This window comes from Dendrobates tinctorius, unplaced genomic scaffold, assembly GCF_039654945.1.
Source record: "Dendrobates tinctorius isolate UK_male_01 unplaced genomic scaffold, ASM3965494v1 ptg000184l, whole genome shotgun sequence".
NCBI lineage: Eukaryota > Metazoa > Chordata > Amphibia > Anura > Dendrobatidae > Dendrobates > Dendrobates tinctorius.
Window position 1 is genome coordinate 5033989 of NW_027361851.1, and position 17899 is coordinate 5051887.

A 17899-nucleotide genomic window follows, 5' to 3' on the forward strand; every position below is an offset into this window, starting at 1 on the left:
AAAAGTCTAATTTTCCATTTAATTTCTCTCTCCTCTGATGCAGTCACATCAGAGGAGAGAGAAATGGGGCTCCCCGATTTCACCTACCCCTGCCCCCGGTATCTCCGATGTGCCTGCATTCCCCCGTAAAGTCCCTGCCATTGGCGTCTTCCGGGAAGAGAAATGGCGGGCGCATGTGCTGGCCGACACCCAGCAACAATAGGAAATGTTTCCTATTCGTTCACTTTGATCACTGTGATAGACCCTATCACAGTGATTAAAATAAAAAAATAGTAAATCACCCCCTTAGTTAGGTAAAAATAATAAAATATTTTTTTTTTCTCTAGTCACCTTCCAGGACAGCATAGGAGGTTGTCTCCACACCCTAATGGGGGACAGGAAGTACAAAGAGGTTAAAAAGCCCCTCCCACCTCCTACTCGCCAGTGTCTTTCCTGTACCCCATGGGGCATGGAGAGGTTATCATGTGTGCTGCGTGGCTGGCGACTGCAGTTTACCTTAAAAAGAAGTAGCTGGGCAGTGGTGACTGTGGGCTCTGCCTTCCTCCTCTGTACTGCTCTCGTCTCCCCATTTGTCGGTGGTTTCTGGGACCTTCCTGGCCCACCTGCGTCCCTGCATGGGGGTAAAGTGGTCCTGTGATACCCATACCGGACGCTGTTTGGCATCCTGGAAGTGAGGTCATCAAAGGGCGCATGTCACTTACGGGCTTTGCATTCCACGCTGGAATGCATGGACTTCCGGTTTCGGCCTCCTGCGGCCTCCAGATCGCCGAATGGCGTGCAGAGAACAAAGAAGCCTTCTCAGGACCTGGGGAGGAGGAGGGCAGGGTTTGATTCTATTTAAACCTGCCAGAAGACGCCTCCAAGTAAGACTGATCACCTCAGTATGGATGGTGCTTCCTGCCCTGTTTCTGCAGAGCCCAGCACTGGTCCAGCCTCAGTAAGTCTGTGTGTGAGGTGGGTCCTAGGCTAGGGTCCTGGGCATTGAGTTAGATGTCCCTCTACTTACACTTCTCTCTCTTTCTTTCAGGGAGACAAGTCTGCCTATAAAGCCTCTGCCAAAAAGACTCCTAAAAGTGCCATCTGCAATATGATGCTTTCCTCGCTATGGTAGAAAAAGCTTTTTCAAGTGTGCACAGATAAAGTGGTTAGAGCACTCTCTCCTTGAGCAAATCCATACCCTTGTTAAGCAGGAGGTTCAATCCTCCGTAGCCACCTTTCCCCTCCTCCACCTCCTTCTATGGGACCATTTCCCTCTAAAAAGAGGAAAATCCAAATTGAGGACTCCGAGTTCGAACACTCTTATGCTTCATCTTCGGGGAAATGGGAAGAGTCTACAGTCCCTAAAATTTTGGAGGTTAGAAAATATCTTTTGTCCTCAGAGTATATAGAGGAGCTGGTGAGCGCTGTACGTAGCACTATGGGGTTGGAGAAGGGAGTCTGTTCCCCAGTCTGTTCAAGATGAAATGTTTGGGGGATTAAAAACAGACAGATTGACTTCCCGGTGCATAAAAAGATCCAGGATATGATCTCTCAGGAATGGGATCTTCCAGAGAAATGTCTGAGCACCCCCTTAAAATTTAAGCATATGTTTCCTCTGGAGGGTGAATCTCCTAAATGGGACGTTCCAAAGGTGGATGTACAAGTGGTGAGAGTAGCAAAAAGACTGCACTCCCCTTTGAGGATTCTTCACAGCTGAAGGATCCAATGGATAGAAAGTCTGCTAAAAAATCCTGTGAAATATCCATGTAATGTTAAGTAAGATATTACTGTATGATATGACGTAAGGTTGTCTGAGCATTACACTCCAGAGGAGATGCTGCTTGTCAGCCCCCGCAACCCCCCTTCACTCCTTAGCAACTGAGTTTGTGTATCTGCTCTGCCTGCATCTGAAACAGGGCACCGACCATTTCCTGTGAAGCTATGGAATGTTGATTAGCTAAGTGAAAGGAATCTTTGTCCCGGCCATGCGGCCAATCCAAGTATGATTAATAAAAGAAGCTCTATCGCAAGAACCATACATCACAGAGATATAATAATCACATCCCTGCATAGGAGACAAAACCAGCTTTCTAACCCCTAATTTTCACGGTTCTAACCCCTCCAGGAACTGAGATATGGATTATTCCCAAATGGTGTGTCCGAACTACTGCATGTTTAGGTTTTAATTATTGGATTCGATAAACTGGGGAAAATGATGCCATCGGCGTGTTTATACGAGCTTTTCTCGTCGAGATATAGTTAGTATAAGTTTTTAGTTAAATTGCAACTTAGAGAGTAGGGGGCAGACCCTCTCCAGCCAGCCCCTTTTGTGATGTCACACAGCAGAGGCTATAAGATATCCCTCCCTTAAAATTCTTGAGTTGAAGCTGCAGAGTCTGTGCTGACAAGAGCCCCAGATGCAGGGGGACATCTGGCTCCGCCTTCTTTCCCCACATGGTTTGCCTAATACCAACTAAGCACATGTAAGTGTTAATCTCTGTTTTTTAATCCTTGTTATTTTGTATTTGCCTTGTACAGTGGGGCAAAAAAGTATTTAGTCAGTCAGCAATAGTGCAAGTTCCACCACTTAAAAAGATGAGAGGCGTCTGTAATTTACATCATAGGTAGACCTCAACTATGGGAGACAAACTGAGAAAAAAAATCCAGAGAATCACATTGTCTGTTTTTTTTTTCATTTTATTTGCATATTATGGTGGAAAATAAGTATTTGGTCAGAAACAAGCAATCAAGATTTCTGGCTCTCACAGACCTGTAACTTCTTCTTTAAGAGTCTCCTCTTTCCTCCACTCATTACCTGTAGTAATGGCACCTGTTTAAACTTGTTATCAGTATAAAAAGACACCTGTGCACACCCTCAAACAGTCTGACTCCAAACTCCACTATGGTGAAGACCAAAGAGCTGTCAAAGGACACCAGAAACAAAATTGTAGCCCTGCACCAGGCTGGGAAGACTGAATCTGCAATAGCCAACCAGCTTGGAGTGAAGAAATCAACTGTGGGAGCAATAATTAAAAAATGGAAGACATACAAGACCACTGATAATCTCCCTCGATCTGGTGCTCCACGCAAAATCCCACCCCGTGGGGTCAGAATGATCACAAGAACGGTGAGCAAAAATCCCAGAACCACGCGGGGGGACCTAGTGAATGAACTGCAGAGAGCTGGGACCAATGTAACAAGGCCTACCATAAGTAACACACTATGCCACCATGGACTCAGATCCTGCAGTGCCAGACGTGTCCCACTGCTTAAGCCTGTACATGTCCGGGCCCGTCTGAAGTTTGCTAGAGAGCATTTGGATGATCCAGAGGAGTTTTGGGAGAATGTCCTATGGTCTGATGAAACCAAACTGGAACTGTTTGGTAGAAACACAACTTGTCGTGTTTGGAGGAAAAAGAATACTGAGTTGCATCCATCAAACACCATACCTACTGTAAAGCATGGTGGTGGAAACATCATGCTTTGGGGCTGTTTCTCTGCAAAGGGGCCAGGACGACTGATCCGGGTACATGAAAGAATGAATGGGGCCATGTATCGTGAGATTTTGAGTGCAAACCTCCTTCCATCAGCAAGGGCATTGAAGATGAAACGTGGCTGGGTCTTTCAACATGGCAATGATCCAAAGCACACCGCCAGGGCAACGAAGGAGTGGCTTCGTAAGAAGCATTTCAAGGTCCTGGAGTGGCCTAGCCAGTCTCCAGATCTCAACCCTATAGAAAACCTTTGGAGGGAGTTGAAAGTCCGTGTTGCCAAGCGAAAAGCCAAAAACATCACTGCTCTAGAGGAGATCTGCATGGAGGAATGGGCCAACATACCAACAACAGTGTGTGGCAACCTTGTGAAGACTTACAGAAAACGTTTGACCTCTGTCATTGCCAACAAAGGATATATCACAAAGTATTGAGATGAAATTTTGTTTCTGACCAAATACTTATTTTCCACCATAATATGCAAATAAAATGAAAAAAAAACAGACAATGTGATTTTCTGGATTTTTTTTTCTCAGTTTGTCTCCCATAGTTGAGGTCTACCTATGATGTAAATTACAGATGCCTCTCATCTTTTTAAGTGGTGGAACTTGCACTATTGCTGACTGACTAAATACTTTTTTGCCCCACTGTACATATTGTCTCAACTTTGTAACAACTTTTTATATTTGTAATCACTGCCCGACTTTGGGGAATAAATCATAAAGTTATCAGTCTGCCTTCATGCTCTAAGAAACGAACTTAAGCGCCTTTAGATAATCGCTACTAATTTGGGGGTTTACTACAGACCCTCTTAATTAACTCATTGATTAAGTGAATCGTAGCTGGTGGCGGCAAAATGTGATTTGGGCCCCGGGTACAGCTGGCTGTGACGGAAAGGGATTTGATAAGCTAATTGGGTGGCTGCGACCAGAGCGTTTATAATTCCCTCACTGCAGCGTGCCGGGTGGCCAGACCTCAATGAAACAGGCGGCCGGTGACCAATTATCCCAGGTGTAGTTCCCTGACTGACCTTAGGGTAAAGGGGGGCACCGGAGAGCTGCGAGTTCCAAAATGGAACTGAAAAGTGTGATATCCATAAATCCCTGCAGTTCTTGGAAGGTTGTTAGCAGTGGTGGGGCATCCAAAATAATCCCCCCTGCGATAAATTGTTAGGGCAAGACTAGCTTGCTGTATTTATGTCACATGGTGCCAGTGGTGGGATAACTGAGATAAGCCCCCACTGTGCCTGTGATAGCCATGTGTCGGCAGTACATCACGTCCCTAACGTCCGTTGGCATACCCGTATCAGCGGTGGATCGTGACAATCCATCTCTGCATTAAGGTCCAACATAGCTTCCACCTGTGTGTCCAGATCCCTCTTCGATGTATGAATGAGTTGGAAAATCATATATCTCAGGGAACCTCAAGAGGGGAATTGTTGGACACTCTACCTAGACTCCAAAGGGTGACTGCCTTCCTGGTCGATGCATCTATGGAATAGATTCGTATCGTGGCCAGGTCTGTTGTGAGCTCATTTTCTCGTTCACCTTTGATGTCCGATTAACTCCCTCTGCTGGTGAAAGGAGGTGGTGAAACTGATTTGGATGGGAGAAACCTGTCATCTGAACAGGTGGATTGCGATTGGACATCCGGAATCTCTGAGTGGATATAAGGCTGCCGACGCCCTGTAAGTTTGCTGGTGATTTCTCTGCTCTGAGCTCTGGCCTCCAGTTCAGTTCCTGTCTTCTGAAAGCAAAGTTTTGCTCTGTTATTGTTCCATGAGATTTTGTCTGATTTGCTTAGTTTTGTGTTCAGCCAGCCCCGGCTGGGGCTTTGCTGAATTTCCATTTTGTCCCTGATCGGTTAAATCTCTTTTGCTCTGTCTTCAGAATATATCGGAGTGCTGATATAGGGATTTTGAAGTCTAGTGACTTCAGGGCCGTTTTTCCTATCAGATGTGTTGGGACATTTTTGGTAGGGTTTTTGCGGATTGCAGCTAGCATCTTTTCTGTCCTTTCCTATCTAGTTAGTTGGGCCCCATCGTTTGCTCTGCCTGTCTTTCTTTCTGTGTTTGTGTTTTCATCTGTTTTCACCGACAATACATGTTGGGGGCTGTCTTTTGCTTTGGGGTCTGCTCTGGGGCAGTTTAGATTTCCCCTTTCTTTCTTTAGGATTATTTAGCTCTCCGGCTGTGACGAGGTGTCTAGGATCACTGTAGGAACACTCCACGGCTACTGTTAGTTGTGTGAATAGGATCAGGATTCTGCAATCCGTTAGCTACCAACCTCTCCGGTTTTCTGGACTTAGCTTGCATTTTTGTTTTTTCCTCCTGCGGTGACTCATTCATAACACAGGTCCCTGGTTCAATCTAACTCCGCCAGAAGAGCCCTCTGGCTCAAAATGTGGAGTGGGGATGTCACCTCTAAAATTATGTTATGCTCCATCCCCTTTAAAGGCAGTTACGTCTTTGGGCCAGCTCTTGACGAAATTCTGGAGAAAGCCACAGATAGGAAAAAGGCCCTTCCTGAGCAATAAACCCCCAGGAAGTGCTTTTTTCATGCCTCTCAGCCTCAAACCCCCCAAGCAAAGGGAAAAAGAAAAACTGGGAGATGGAGTTATCCTAAGGGAAAGGGGAAGAACATCCTTGTTTCCCAACCACAGCACCAACAGGATAAACAATGACTCCGACCCAATGGGGGGAGGCTCACAGATTTTTTTCTACCTTTTGGCAGGCCATTTCCAATTGCTGTTGGGTCCTCAATATTATAAAGGAGGGCCTTAATATAGAGTTCGAGTCCTCCCCTCCTCAGGATCTGAGAGTCACCTCTCTACCGTCTCATGGAGCCCAGACATTGCTGATGTTAGGTCCCCAAGATCTACTAAGACCTGACGCAATCTCCCCAGTACCAGCGGACGAGTGGGGAAGAGGCCACTATTCCCGTCTTTTCTTGGTAAAAAAAAAGCCTTCAGGGGAGGCTCGTATCATCATAAATCTAAAGAATCTCAATCATTACATTTCCTATCGCAGGTTCAAGATGGAATCAGTAAAATCGGCCATTCCCTTGATAGGTCCTCATTTCTTCATGGTAACCATCGACCTGAAGGATGCTTACTTCCATGTGCCAATTCATCCTCGGCACAGGAAGTGTTTGAGGTTTGCGGTACAGCAGAACCATCAAGTAAGGCACTACCAGTACAACGTTCTCCCCTTTGGCATCTCGGCGCCAAGAGTCTTCTCCAGGATAATGGCAGAGGCTGTGTCATATATCCAGGGACAGGGCATCTGCATTGTGCCTTACCTGGAAGATCTGCTGGTCATAGACCCTACCGCTCAGATCCTCAGGAGTTACGTGGCGAAATCTCTGGAAATTCTGTGAAATCTGGGGTTGCTCCCAAATCTAAAGAAATCTCAGCTTCAGCCCTCCAAAATGAGGTTTCTGGGGGTCCTTCTAGACTCTGAGAAACAGATGTCCTTTCTACCAGAAAATTATTGCCTGGCTGTGATGGCAAAGATCTCAGATTTCAGATAACAGAAGTCCCCTACCCTTTGGGCAGCCATGTCAGTTCTACACTCCATGACAGCTTCTATTCAATCAGTGTCCTGGGATTAGGCCCACTCCAGAGTTCTTCAAGTCCACATTCTCGAGAACTGGAATGGGAATCCCAGCTTGCTGAACAAGAGTGCAGACTCCAGGGCATGTAAGAGTCTCCCTGGCTTGGTGACTGAGCCCCAAAAATCTTAACAGAGGTGTAAGCTGGTCTCAACCTCCTCTGGTTATTATAACATCTGATGCCAACAAGGAGAGGCTGGGGGGGCTATAGAATCACATACCCCTTTCCATGGACACTGGAGTCCAGAGATAAGTGAAAAGTCCTCCAACTTCACGGCAATGGAGGAAGCTCTCCTGGTGGCAAGCAGTCTGATCTCCAGATATCACATCAGTTTGTATTCAGACAACATGACTACAGTAGCCCACATCAAACATCAGGGCAGCACGAGGTTCAACAGTCTTAAGGGGCAATTAAAGCCGAATATTCTGTTGGGCCGAAAACCCTCTTCTCTCCCTGACAGCTTTCCATTTAAAAGGGTCCTCCAACCTTCAGGCAGATTTCCTGAGCCGTCAGAACATAGAGCCGGGAGAATGGAGCCTGAACAGGGGAATCTTCAAGATGCTGGTAGACAGGTGGGGCCTACCGGAAATCGATTTACTCGCTTCGAGTCAAAATGCACAGGTCAAAGCCTATTTTTCCCTAACCCAGGGACAAGTCCATGGGAGTGGATGCCTTTGCTCAAAAGTGGAGCTTGCAGTTGGCATACGCGTTTCCTCTGATTCCAGTGCTGGCAAAAACTCTCTGGAAGATCTGGGAGGATCGGATACCAACCATCCTAGTTGCTTCTGTATGGCCAAGGAGGAGCTGGTTCATCCTCATAGTCGAGCTCTGAATAGTCAGGCCAGTTTTACCGGTGGACACCGACCTACTTTTGCAGGTGCCTCTTCGTCATCCGAATCCTCAAATGCTGAATCTAGCTGCCTGGTTACTGAAGTCCAGGGGTTGTGTGCTAGAGGACTTTCGGACACAGCAATTAGTACTTTACAGAAGTTTTCATCCTGATGCCTTCGTAATCTACCTGATCCCTTCCACCCAAATGTATCACAAATATTGGATTTTCTACAAAAAGGGCTAGAATTAGGCCTTAAACCCAGTACTCTGAAGGTTCAGGTCTCTTCCCTTAATTCCATATTTGATCAAAACTTAGCCAACCATTGTTGGATTAGGAGGTTCATGGTATCAGCCCTTAGACTGCATCCCAGAAAACAGACTGATGTCCCTCCTTGGGATTTAAATCTGGTCCTCAAACGTCTCACAGGTCCACCATTCAAGCATCTTCTGTACTCTTCAACTCCTCTCATACAAAGCAGATTTTCTTATTGCCATAACTACAGCAAGACATGTAGGGGAGTTGCAAGTTTTATCAATAAGAGAACCTTATTTAATAATTAGAGGCGCTCTATAGTCCTCCGTCTTGATCTATCCTTTCTTCCTAAGGTTGTCTCTGATTTCCACCGGTCACAGGATATCATCCTCCCCTCTTTTTGCCAGGATCCAACAAATCCAAAAGAGGAGGAATTCCATATTCTCAATGTTTGGTGTATAATCTTACATTACTTGGAACAAACCAGTTCCTGGAGAGTTGACCAAAATGTATTTGTACATCCATCGGGTCGAAATAAAGGGAAGAATGTGGCAAAGAGTACCATCACGAATTGGATCAAGAGGGCCATATCAAAAACGTATCTGACTCAAAACAGGACACCCCCGGATGGAGTCAAGGCCCATTCTACAAGATCTACCTCAGTCTCCTGGGCTGAGAGAGCGGGCGCATCCACCGAGCAGACCTGCAGGGCTGCAACATGGTCTTCACTTCATACCTCTACCAGGCACCATAGATTGAACTTATTGTCCAATAGGGATCTAGCCTTTGGCCGGAAAGTACTCCAGGCTGTTGTCTCCCCTAATTCAGAATTGGCTGGTATTCCTCCTATTTTGTCGTGCAAGGTGACTAGAGAAAATAGAATTAGACCTACCGGTAATTCGGTTTCTAGGAGCCTTCCACGACAGCGCTAATTCCCTCCCTATGTTCCTTGTATAACTCCTGGGAACCCAAAAGGTAACAGGTGCTATGGTGTTAGTTATAAGTCACTGGTGAGTAGGAGGTGGGAGGGGCTTTTTATCCTCTTTGTGCTTCCTGTCCCCAATTAGGATGTGGAGACAATTTCCTATACTGTCGTGGAAATTTCCTAGAAACCGAATTACTGGTAGGTCTAATTCTACTAGTTCCATTTTTCTGTTAGGGTTAGGGTTGGGCTAGGGGTTAGGGTAGGGATGTGTTGACGTTAGGGTTGGAGTTAGAATTGGGGGGCTCCACCGTTTAGGTACATCATGGGGTCTCCATCATTGATTCCAGCCAATTTTGCGTTCAAAAAGTCAAACGGTGCTTCCTCCCTACTGAACCCTGCCATGCGCCCAAACAGTAGCTCTCCCCACATACAGGCTATTGGTGTACTCAGGAGAAATTACACCACAAATTTTGTGGTCCATTTTCTCCTGATACGCTTGCGAAAATAAATTTTTGTGAAAAAAGTAAAATGTTCATGTTTTACTTCCATATTGCTTCAATTCTCGTGAAGCACCTGAAGCACCTGAAGGGTTAATAAACTTCTTGAATGTGGTTTTGTGCACTTTGAGGGGTCCAGTTTTTAGAATAGTGTCACTTTTGGGTATTTTCTGTTATATTGATCCCCAAACTCACTTCAAATGTGAGCTGGTCCCTAAAAACATGGTTTTGTAAATTTTGTTAGAAAAATTAGAAATCGCTGGTCAACTTTTAACCCTTATAACATCTTAAGAAAAAAAAAATTGTTTCCAAAATTGTGGTACAGGCACTCACCGTCCCATTTATGTCCTTTATTTGGAAATCACATAAAAACAGCAAGGAAGTGGGAAGAAAAGATGCAACGGACGACTGCTGTTTCGAAACGGCCATCGTCCGTTGTTTGTACCACTTCTTCTTTACATTTGCATTTGGAATTTCAACTGTTAGACTTTTCCAAAATTGTGCTGATGTAAAGTATACATGTGAGAGATGTTACTTATTAACAATTTTGTGTGACTCCTCCCTCTGATTTAAACGTACAAAAATTAAAAGTTTGAAAATAGCAAAATTTTAACATTTTTTGGCAAAATTCCATTTTTTTCATAAATACAAGCAAATTATATTGAAGAAATGTTACCACTAACACATATGTCACGAAAAAATAATCTCCGAATCAGTGGGATACTTTCAAGCGTTCTAGAGCTATAACCTCATAAAGTGAAGGTGGTCAGAATTATAAAAATTGGCTTGGTCATTAAGTACCAAATTGGCTCTCACTAAGGGGTCAAGAGCAAAAGAAATCCAAACCTACAGGTCCTGAGTAAAAAAGTGATTGGGAGAATACTGTTAACTGACAAGACAAAAGTTGAACTTTTTGGTAAGTGTATGAGCCATTACATCTGACACAGAAGTAATGCACCATTTCAAAAAAGGAGCATCATACCAACAATAAAATATAGTAGTGGTAGTGTGATGGTCTGGGGCGGTTTTGCTGCTTCAGGACCTGAAAGACTTTCTGTGGTAAATGAACCATAAATTCTGCTGTCTACCAAAAATCCTGAAGGAAAATGTACAGCTATCTGTTCGTGACCACAAGCTAAAGTGTACTTGGGTTATGCAGCATGGTAATGATCCAAAGCACACCAGCAAGTTCTCTTTTTGAATTGGTTAAGAAAAACAAAATTAAGATTTTGTAGTGGCCTAGCCAAAATCCTGATTTAAATCCGATTGAGATGCTGTGGCATGACTTTAAAGAGGCGGTTCATGCTCAGAAACCCTCCTATTACAACAATTCTGCAAAGACGAGTGGGCCAAAATTAATCGAGAGCATTCTAAAAGAATCATTGCCGGTTATCGCAAACTCTTGATTGCAGTTGTTGTTGATAAGGGTGCCCCAACTAGTTATTAGGTTTAGGGGGCAATCGCTTTTTCACACAGGGCCCTGTAGGTTTGGTTTTCTTTTCCCTTAAATAATAAAGACCTTAATTTAAAAACTGCATTTTGAGTTTACTTGTGTTATCTTTGTCCAATATTTCAATTTGTTTGGTGATCTGAAACATTTAAATGTGACAAACATGCAAAAGTATATGAAATCAGGAAGGCGGCAAACACTTTTTGACACAACTGTATAAAAAAACTATTTTAAAATAACTTGCAAATGTAAATGGTAATTGAAAGTATTAAAGCCGATCTGTGAGGTTTAATATGCTCCCCAAATTTGAGGTCAGCATATTCCAGGTAAGCCTACATACTTTCATTAACCAGGATGGCCCAAAACAAATTTCATAGTCTGGAGATTGTCTAGCTGCTGTTTATACAGCTCTGGCAAAAATTGAGACCACTGCAAAATTTTCATTTTGTCTGATTTTTCTCTTTATAGGTATATTTTTGAGTAAAATGTAAATTTCTCTTTTATTCTATAAACTACTGACAACATGTCTTTGAATTTCCAAGCACTAAATTTTGTATTTATTTTCAGAAAATGAGAAATGGTCAAAATAATGAAAAAAAAAAAATGCAGTGCTTGCAGACCTCAAATAATGCTAAGAAAACAAGTTCATAATCATTTAGAAACAACAATACTAATGTTTTAACTCAGGAAAAGTTCAGAAATCAATATTTAGTGGAATAACCATGATTTTTAATCACAGCTTTTATGCATCTTGGCATGCTTTCCACCAGTCTTTCACACTGTTTTTGGGTGACCTTATGCCACTTCTGGTACAAAAATGTAAGCAGTTCTTCTTTGTCTGATGGCTTGTGACTATCCATCGTCCTCTTAATTACATTCCAGAGGTTTTCAATGGGGTTTAGGTCTGGAGATTGGGCTGGCCATGACAGGGATTTGATGTGGTGGTCCTTCATCCACACATTGATTGACCTAGCTGTGTGGCTTAGCGCATTTTCCTGCTGGAAAAACCAGTCCTCAGAGTTGGGGAACATTGCCTGAGCAGAAGGAAGCAACAGTTTTTCCTGGATAACCTTGTATGCTGCTTGATTCATACGTCCTTCGCAAAGATTAACCTGCCCAATTCCAGCCTTGCTGAAGCACCCCCAGATCATCACCGATCCTCCACCAAATTTCACAGTGGGTGCAACACACTGTGGCTTGTGCACCTCTCCATGTCTCCGTCTAACCATTAGACGATCAGGTGTTAGGCAAAGCTGAACATTAGACTCATCAGTTAAGATTACCTTACTCCAGTCCTCTATGGTCCAATCCTTATGGTCTTTGGCAAACTTCAGCCTGGCTCTCTTTTGCTTCTCATTGATGAAAGGCTTTTTCTAGCTTTACATGACTTGAGCCTTGCCTCTAGGAGCCTGTTATGATCTATTCTTGCCGTGCACTTCAGCCCAGCTGCCATTTGCCATTCCTTTTGTAGGTCACTTGATGTCATCTTGCTGTTGCTGAGTGACATTCGAATAAGATGATGGTCATCCTGGTCAGTGGAGAGTCATTTTCGCCCTCTGCCGGTCTGTAGCTTTGTTGTCCCCAATGTCTGCTGCTTGACCTTGTTGTAATGGACTTTCACTGTATCCCTCTGCTAGTAAAGTCAGAATTGAGCCCTTCTTTTCCTCATTTAAGACTTCTTTTCAACTCCTTTGGCATGGTTATTTTTTCATTCCTATTTCTTTTGGGATATTGCTAGAACTTGTTTTGCCATCCAGCTTGTCCTATTGCAAGAGGATTGTGAACACCACAGCAGGGTTTTTTTTATACTTTCCTTCGTTAAATAAGATTTAGTTCAGGTGATCACCTAATCAGAAGCACATTAAGTAGAATGAGGTGTACTCTGGCTGGAATTCAACTGACACTGGAATAGAATGACTGTCAGACAAGCTGATTTTTATAAAACTGTGCAGTGGTCTCTTAATTTTTTCCAGAGCTGTATGAAAGCATTGAAAAACGTGCCAAAATCCCGTGTTCTTTGAGCCCGCTGGGAATATTCAAATGATCTCCTCATGACTCCTCCCCTGGTTTACCGATGTCCTCCTTTCAGCTGTAACGGCCGAAATCCAGTGGCGTTTGAGCTAGCGGATACTCTTAACTTATCCCAGAATGCACTGGGAATATGCAAATTATCTCCTCACGAGCTTACAATCTATGTGGAAAAAAGGGAGACACGAAAGGTGGGTGGTAACAGTTGCCTTCATTGTTCAGACCAGCCATAGTGTTGAGTATGTAACAGTATGGACACAGAGGGATAATAGATGCATAAAGCATGTTGGAACATGATGCGGGGAACCTGGTTATGGTAAAACTTTTGACTGGGCCACACAGGGATAGTTAGGTTAGTGTGTTGAGGCGGTAGGCCAGTCTGAATGAATAAATGCGTTTTTAGGGCATGCTTAAAATTGTAGGGAATCCACTCTGCACTTTGGTACTGACTCCAGACCCCTCTTAAAGGGATCTCTGGTATGGAAGTCAGGGCAGATCCACTCTGTGCTTTGGTACTGACCCCAGGCCCCTCTTAATAGGATCTCTGGTATGGAAGTCAGGGCAAATCCATCCAGCGCTTTGGTTCTGACCCCAGGCCTCTATTAGGCTATGTGCACACATAGATTTTGGTCTTGCGGATTTTTCCACGCGGATTTGGAAAAATGCGCAGGTAAATTCTCAGGTCAAAAGACCTGCAGTTTACCTGCGGATTAGCCTGCGGTTTAGCCCTGCGGTTTCACATCTCTACAATGGAGAAGGTGTGAAACCGCTGCGGAATCCGCACAAAGAATTGACATGCTGTGGATTTGAACCCGAAGCAAATCCACACGGATAAATCTGTAGCAAGTGCACAGCGTTTTTCAGTTTACCATTGAAAACAATGGTACTGTACAACGCACCTAAATCCACGGACCCGCAGAGCCTGAAATGCTGCAGATCCGCCGCAAAATCCGCACCGGGTGCACATAGCCTTAAAGGGATCCCTGATATGGAAGTCAGGGCAATTGCCTTCAAATGCTCTGTTACGGACCTCAGGCTCTCTTTAAGTGATCTCCGGTATGGAAGTTAGGGCAAATCCCTCAGCGCTCTGATTCTGACCCCAGGGTTCTATTAAAGGCATCATTGGTATGCAAGTCAGGACAAATCCACTCAGCACTCTGGTTCTGATACCAGGCTCTCTTAAAGGTATCCCCGGTATGGAAGATAGGGCAAATCCACTCAGCGCTCTGGTTCTGACCCAAGGCCCCTCTTAAAGGGATCCCCGGTATGGAAGTGAGGGCATCCTCTGGATCAACATGTTAGGGCAAGTTAGGATGGGATAATGGGTTGAACTAGATGGACTTAGTCTTCCTTCAACCTTAATAACTATGTTACTATGTTACTAAATCCACTCTGCACTTTGGTACTGACCCCATGCCTCTCTTAAAGGGATCCCCGGTATGGAAGTTAGGACCGTTCCACTCAGCGCTCTGGTTCTGACCTCAGGCTGACGGGATGATGTGGGATATTAGGGGTAGTAGTCTGGTGGCTCTGGCTGACGGGATGATGTGGTATATTGATATCCATGTAAGAAATGCTGATGTAGGATCTTTGTGTAATACCCTTGTGATTATCTGCTGACACAACATGTGTAACAGCCTTTCAATCACTGCATTTTGGTGCAAGGGTAATGGTCTTCTGATGAGTACTCTCATATATCTCCTATAAATCAGATGCCCCCAAAATAATTTGTATAAATGTGACTAGTAGGAGCTTTAATATGTTCTCCTTACATAGCAGCAATATAAGACTGCTAGATCCACTATACCGGTTTTCTTTATTGTATGCTTACCCAATACATTCTATTATGTATTCTATATTCTATCTATGCTTACCCAATACAGAGCCTAGATATATCCATTATGGTGACTGGAATTCCTAATGTGGGAAAATCCTCTCTAGTAAATGCTCTGCGCAGAATGCATCTACGAAAAGGTACAAACACTCTTTTTGCAATGTTTCCCTAAAATTAGTAGTTCTGTATGCATAAAACATCCTAATATGTTTATTCTAGGAAAAGCCTCTAAAGTCGGGGGAGAACCTGGAATTACCCGCTCAGTGCTTTATAAAATTCAGGTCAGTAATATTATCCAGTTATAGGCTTTAGTCACTCTTACAGTGTATTCACTTTGGAACCCAGTTATTTACATCATGTATTTTACTTTTATGGTGCCTTTCTAATGCAACTAAAATAAAGCCAAGATTACTGATTTTTGTTGATTTTTGTATTTGTAACCATTTTTGTTTTCTGCTAACTGAATATCCTATGTGATGTACACAGTTGTTTCCGTGCATCCTATGTGATGTGTACGACAGGGACTCCGCATATCCTATTTATATATGAAAAATGGCAGCACCGTTTACCTGCCCAGGTCTTTGAACAAATGCACTACAGTATGCAGCCAACCCATATAACAAAGATGTTGCAAAACACAGGTGCAAAATACTAAATAGAATTTTGGGAGGATTTTTAGTCCTCTTCTGTGGATATGCTACTAAGTTTAGTGATGTATATATGGCAGAACCTCATCATATCCTATGTGATGAATACTGCAGTCTGCCTAAATTGATGTATATATGTCAGAGTCTCGGCATATCCTAACTAATATGTGTGTCAGAATCTTGGTGTATCTAATGTGATGTATATGGCTTATTATGTGACGTATACGCTGCTTATTTTATGTGATGTATAAGGCAGTATTTCAGTATATCCTATGTGATGGATGCGGCAGTCTTTCACTATTTCCTATTTGATGTATACAACAGTCTCGGTGTATCCTATGTGATGTACAGTTGTGGCCAAAAGTATTGACACCCCTGCAGTTCTGTCAGATAATACTCAGTTTCTTCCTGAAAATGATTGCAAACACAAATTCTTTGGTATTATTTTCTTCATTTAATTTGTCTTAAATGAAAAACACAAAGAATTGTCCTAAAGCCAAATTGGATATAATTCCACACCAAACATAAAAAAGAGGGTGGACAAAAGTATTGGCACTGTTCGAAAAGTCATGTGATGCTTCTCTAATTTGTGTAATTAACAGCACCTGTAACTTACCTGTGGCACCTAACAGGTGTTGGCAATAAATAAATCACGCTTGCAGCCAGTTGACATGGATTAAAGTTGACTCAACCTCTGTCCTGTGTCCTTGTGTGTACCACATTGAGCATGGAGAAAAGAAAGAAGACCAAAGAACTGTCTGAGGATTTGAGAAACCAAATTGTGAGGAAGCATGAGCAATCTCAAGGCTACAAGTCCATCTCCAAAGACCTGAATGTTCCTGTGTCTACCGTGCGCAGTGTCATCAAGAAGTTTAAAGCCCATGGCACTGTGGCTAACCTCCCTAGATGTAGACGGAAAAGAAACATTGACAAGAGATTTCAACGCAAGATTGTGTGGATGTTGGATAAAGAACCTCGACTAACATCCAAACAAGTTCAGGCTGCCCTGCAGTCCGAGGGTACAACAGTGTCAACCCGTACTATCCATCGGCATCTGAATGAAAAGGGACTGTATGATAGGAGACCCAGGAAGACCCCACTTCTTACCCCGAGACATAAAAAAGCCAGGCTGGAGTTTGCCAAAACTTACCTGAAAAAGCCTAAAACGTTTTGGAAGAATGTTCTCTGGTCAGATGAGACAAAAGTAGAGCTTTTTGGGCAAAGGCATCAAAATAGAGTTTACAGGAGAAAAAAAGAGGCATTCAAAGAAAAGAACATGGTCCCTACGGTCAAACATGGCGGAGGTTCCCTGATGTTTTGGGGTTGCTTTGCTGCCTCTGGCACTGGACTGTTTGACCGTGTGCATGGCATTATGAAGTCTGAAGACTACCAACAAATTTTGCAGCATAATGTAGGGCCCAGTGTGAGAAAGCTGGGTCTCCCTCAGAGGTCATGGGTCTTCCAGCAGGACAATGACCCAAAACACACAAAAAGCACTAGAAAATGGTTTGCGTGAAAGCACTGGAGACTTCTAAGGTGGCCAGCAATGAGTCCAGACCTGAATCCCATAGAACACCTGTGGAGAGATCTAAAAATGGCAGTTTGGAGAAGGCACCCTTCAAATATCAGGGACCTGGAGCAGTTTGTTAAAGAAGAATGGTCTAAAATTCCAGCAGAGCATTGTAAGCAACTCAATGATGGTTACCGGAAGCGGTTTGTCGCAGTTATTTTAGCTAAAGGTTGTGCAACCAAGTATTAGGCTGAGGGTGCCAATACTTTTGTCTGGCCCATTTTTGGAGTTTTGTGTGAAATGATCAATGTTTGGCTTTTTGCTTCATTCTCTTTTGTGTTTTTTCATTTAAGACAAATTAAATGAAGATAATAATACCAAAGAATTTGTGATTGCAATCATTTTCATGAAGAAACTGAGTATTATCTGACAGAATTGCAGGGGTGTCAATACTTTTGGCCACAACTGTATATATGGCAATGCCTCGTTGCATCCCATGTAATATATACAGTTAGGTCCATATATATTTGGACGGAGACAACATTTTTCTAATTTTGGTTCTACACATTACCACAATGAATTTTAAACAAATCAATTCAGATGCAGTTGAAGATCAGACTTTCAGCTTTCATTTGAGGGTATCCACATTAAAATTGGATGAAGAGTTTAGGAGTTTCAGCTCCTTAACATGTGCCACCCTGTTTTTAAAGGGACCAAAAGTAATTGGACTGATTAAATAATTGTAAATAAAATGTTCATTTCTAGTACTTGGTTGAAAACCCTTTGTTGGCAATGACTGCCTGAAGTCTTGAACTCATGGACATCACCAGATGCTGTGTATC

General features: G+C 43.3%; 1 protein-coding gene across 5 annotated transcripts in view; it reads left to right on the forward strand.

Annotated features, from left to right (window-relative positions):
* Positions 1-17899, forward strand: part of MTG1 (mitochondrial ribosome associated GTPase 1) — a 536307-nt gene that overhangs the window by 241230 nt on the left and 277178 nt on the right. For all 5 annotated transcript variants that reach the window (XM_073552076.1, XM_073552080.1, XM_073552077.1 and 2 more), the window contains 2 exons: positions 14950-15040; positions 15120-15181. In XM_073552076.1, coding sequence (XP_073408177.1) covers positions 14950-15040; positions 15120-15181 — 153 coding nt within the window. The remainder of the gene's footprint in view (positions 1-14949; positions 15041-15119; positions 15182-17899) is intronic.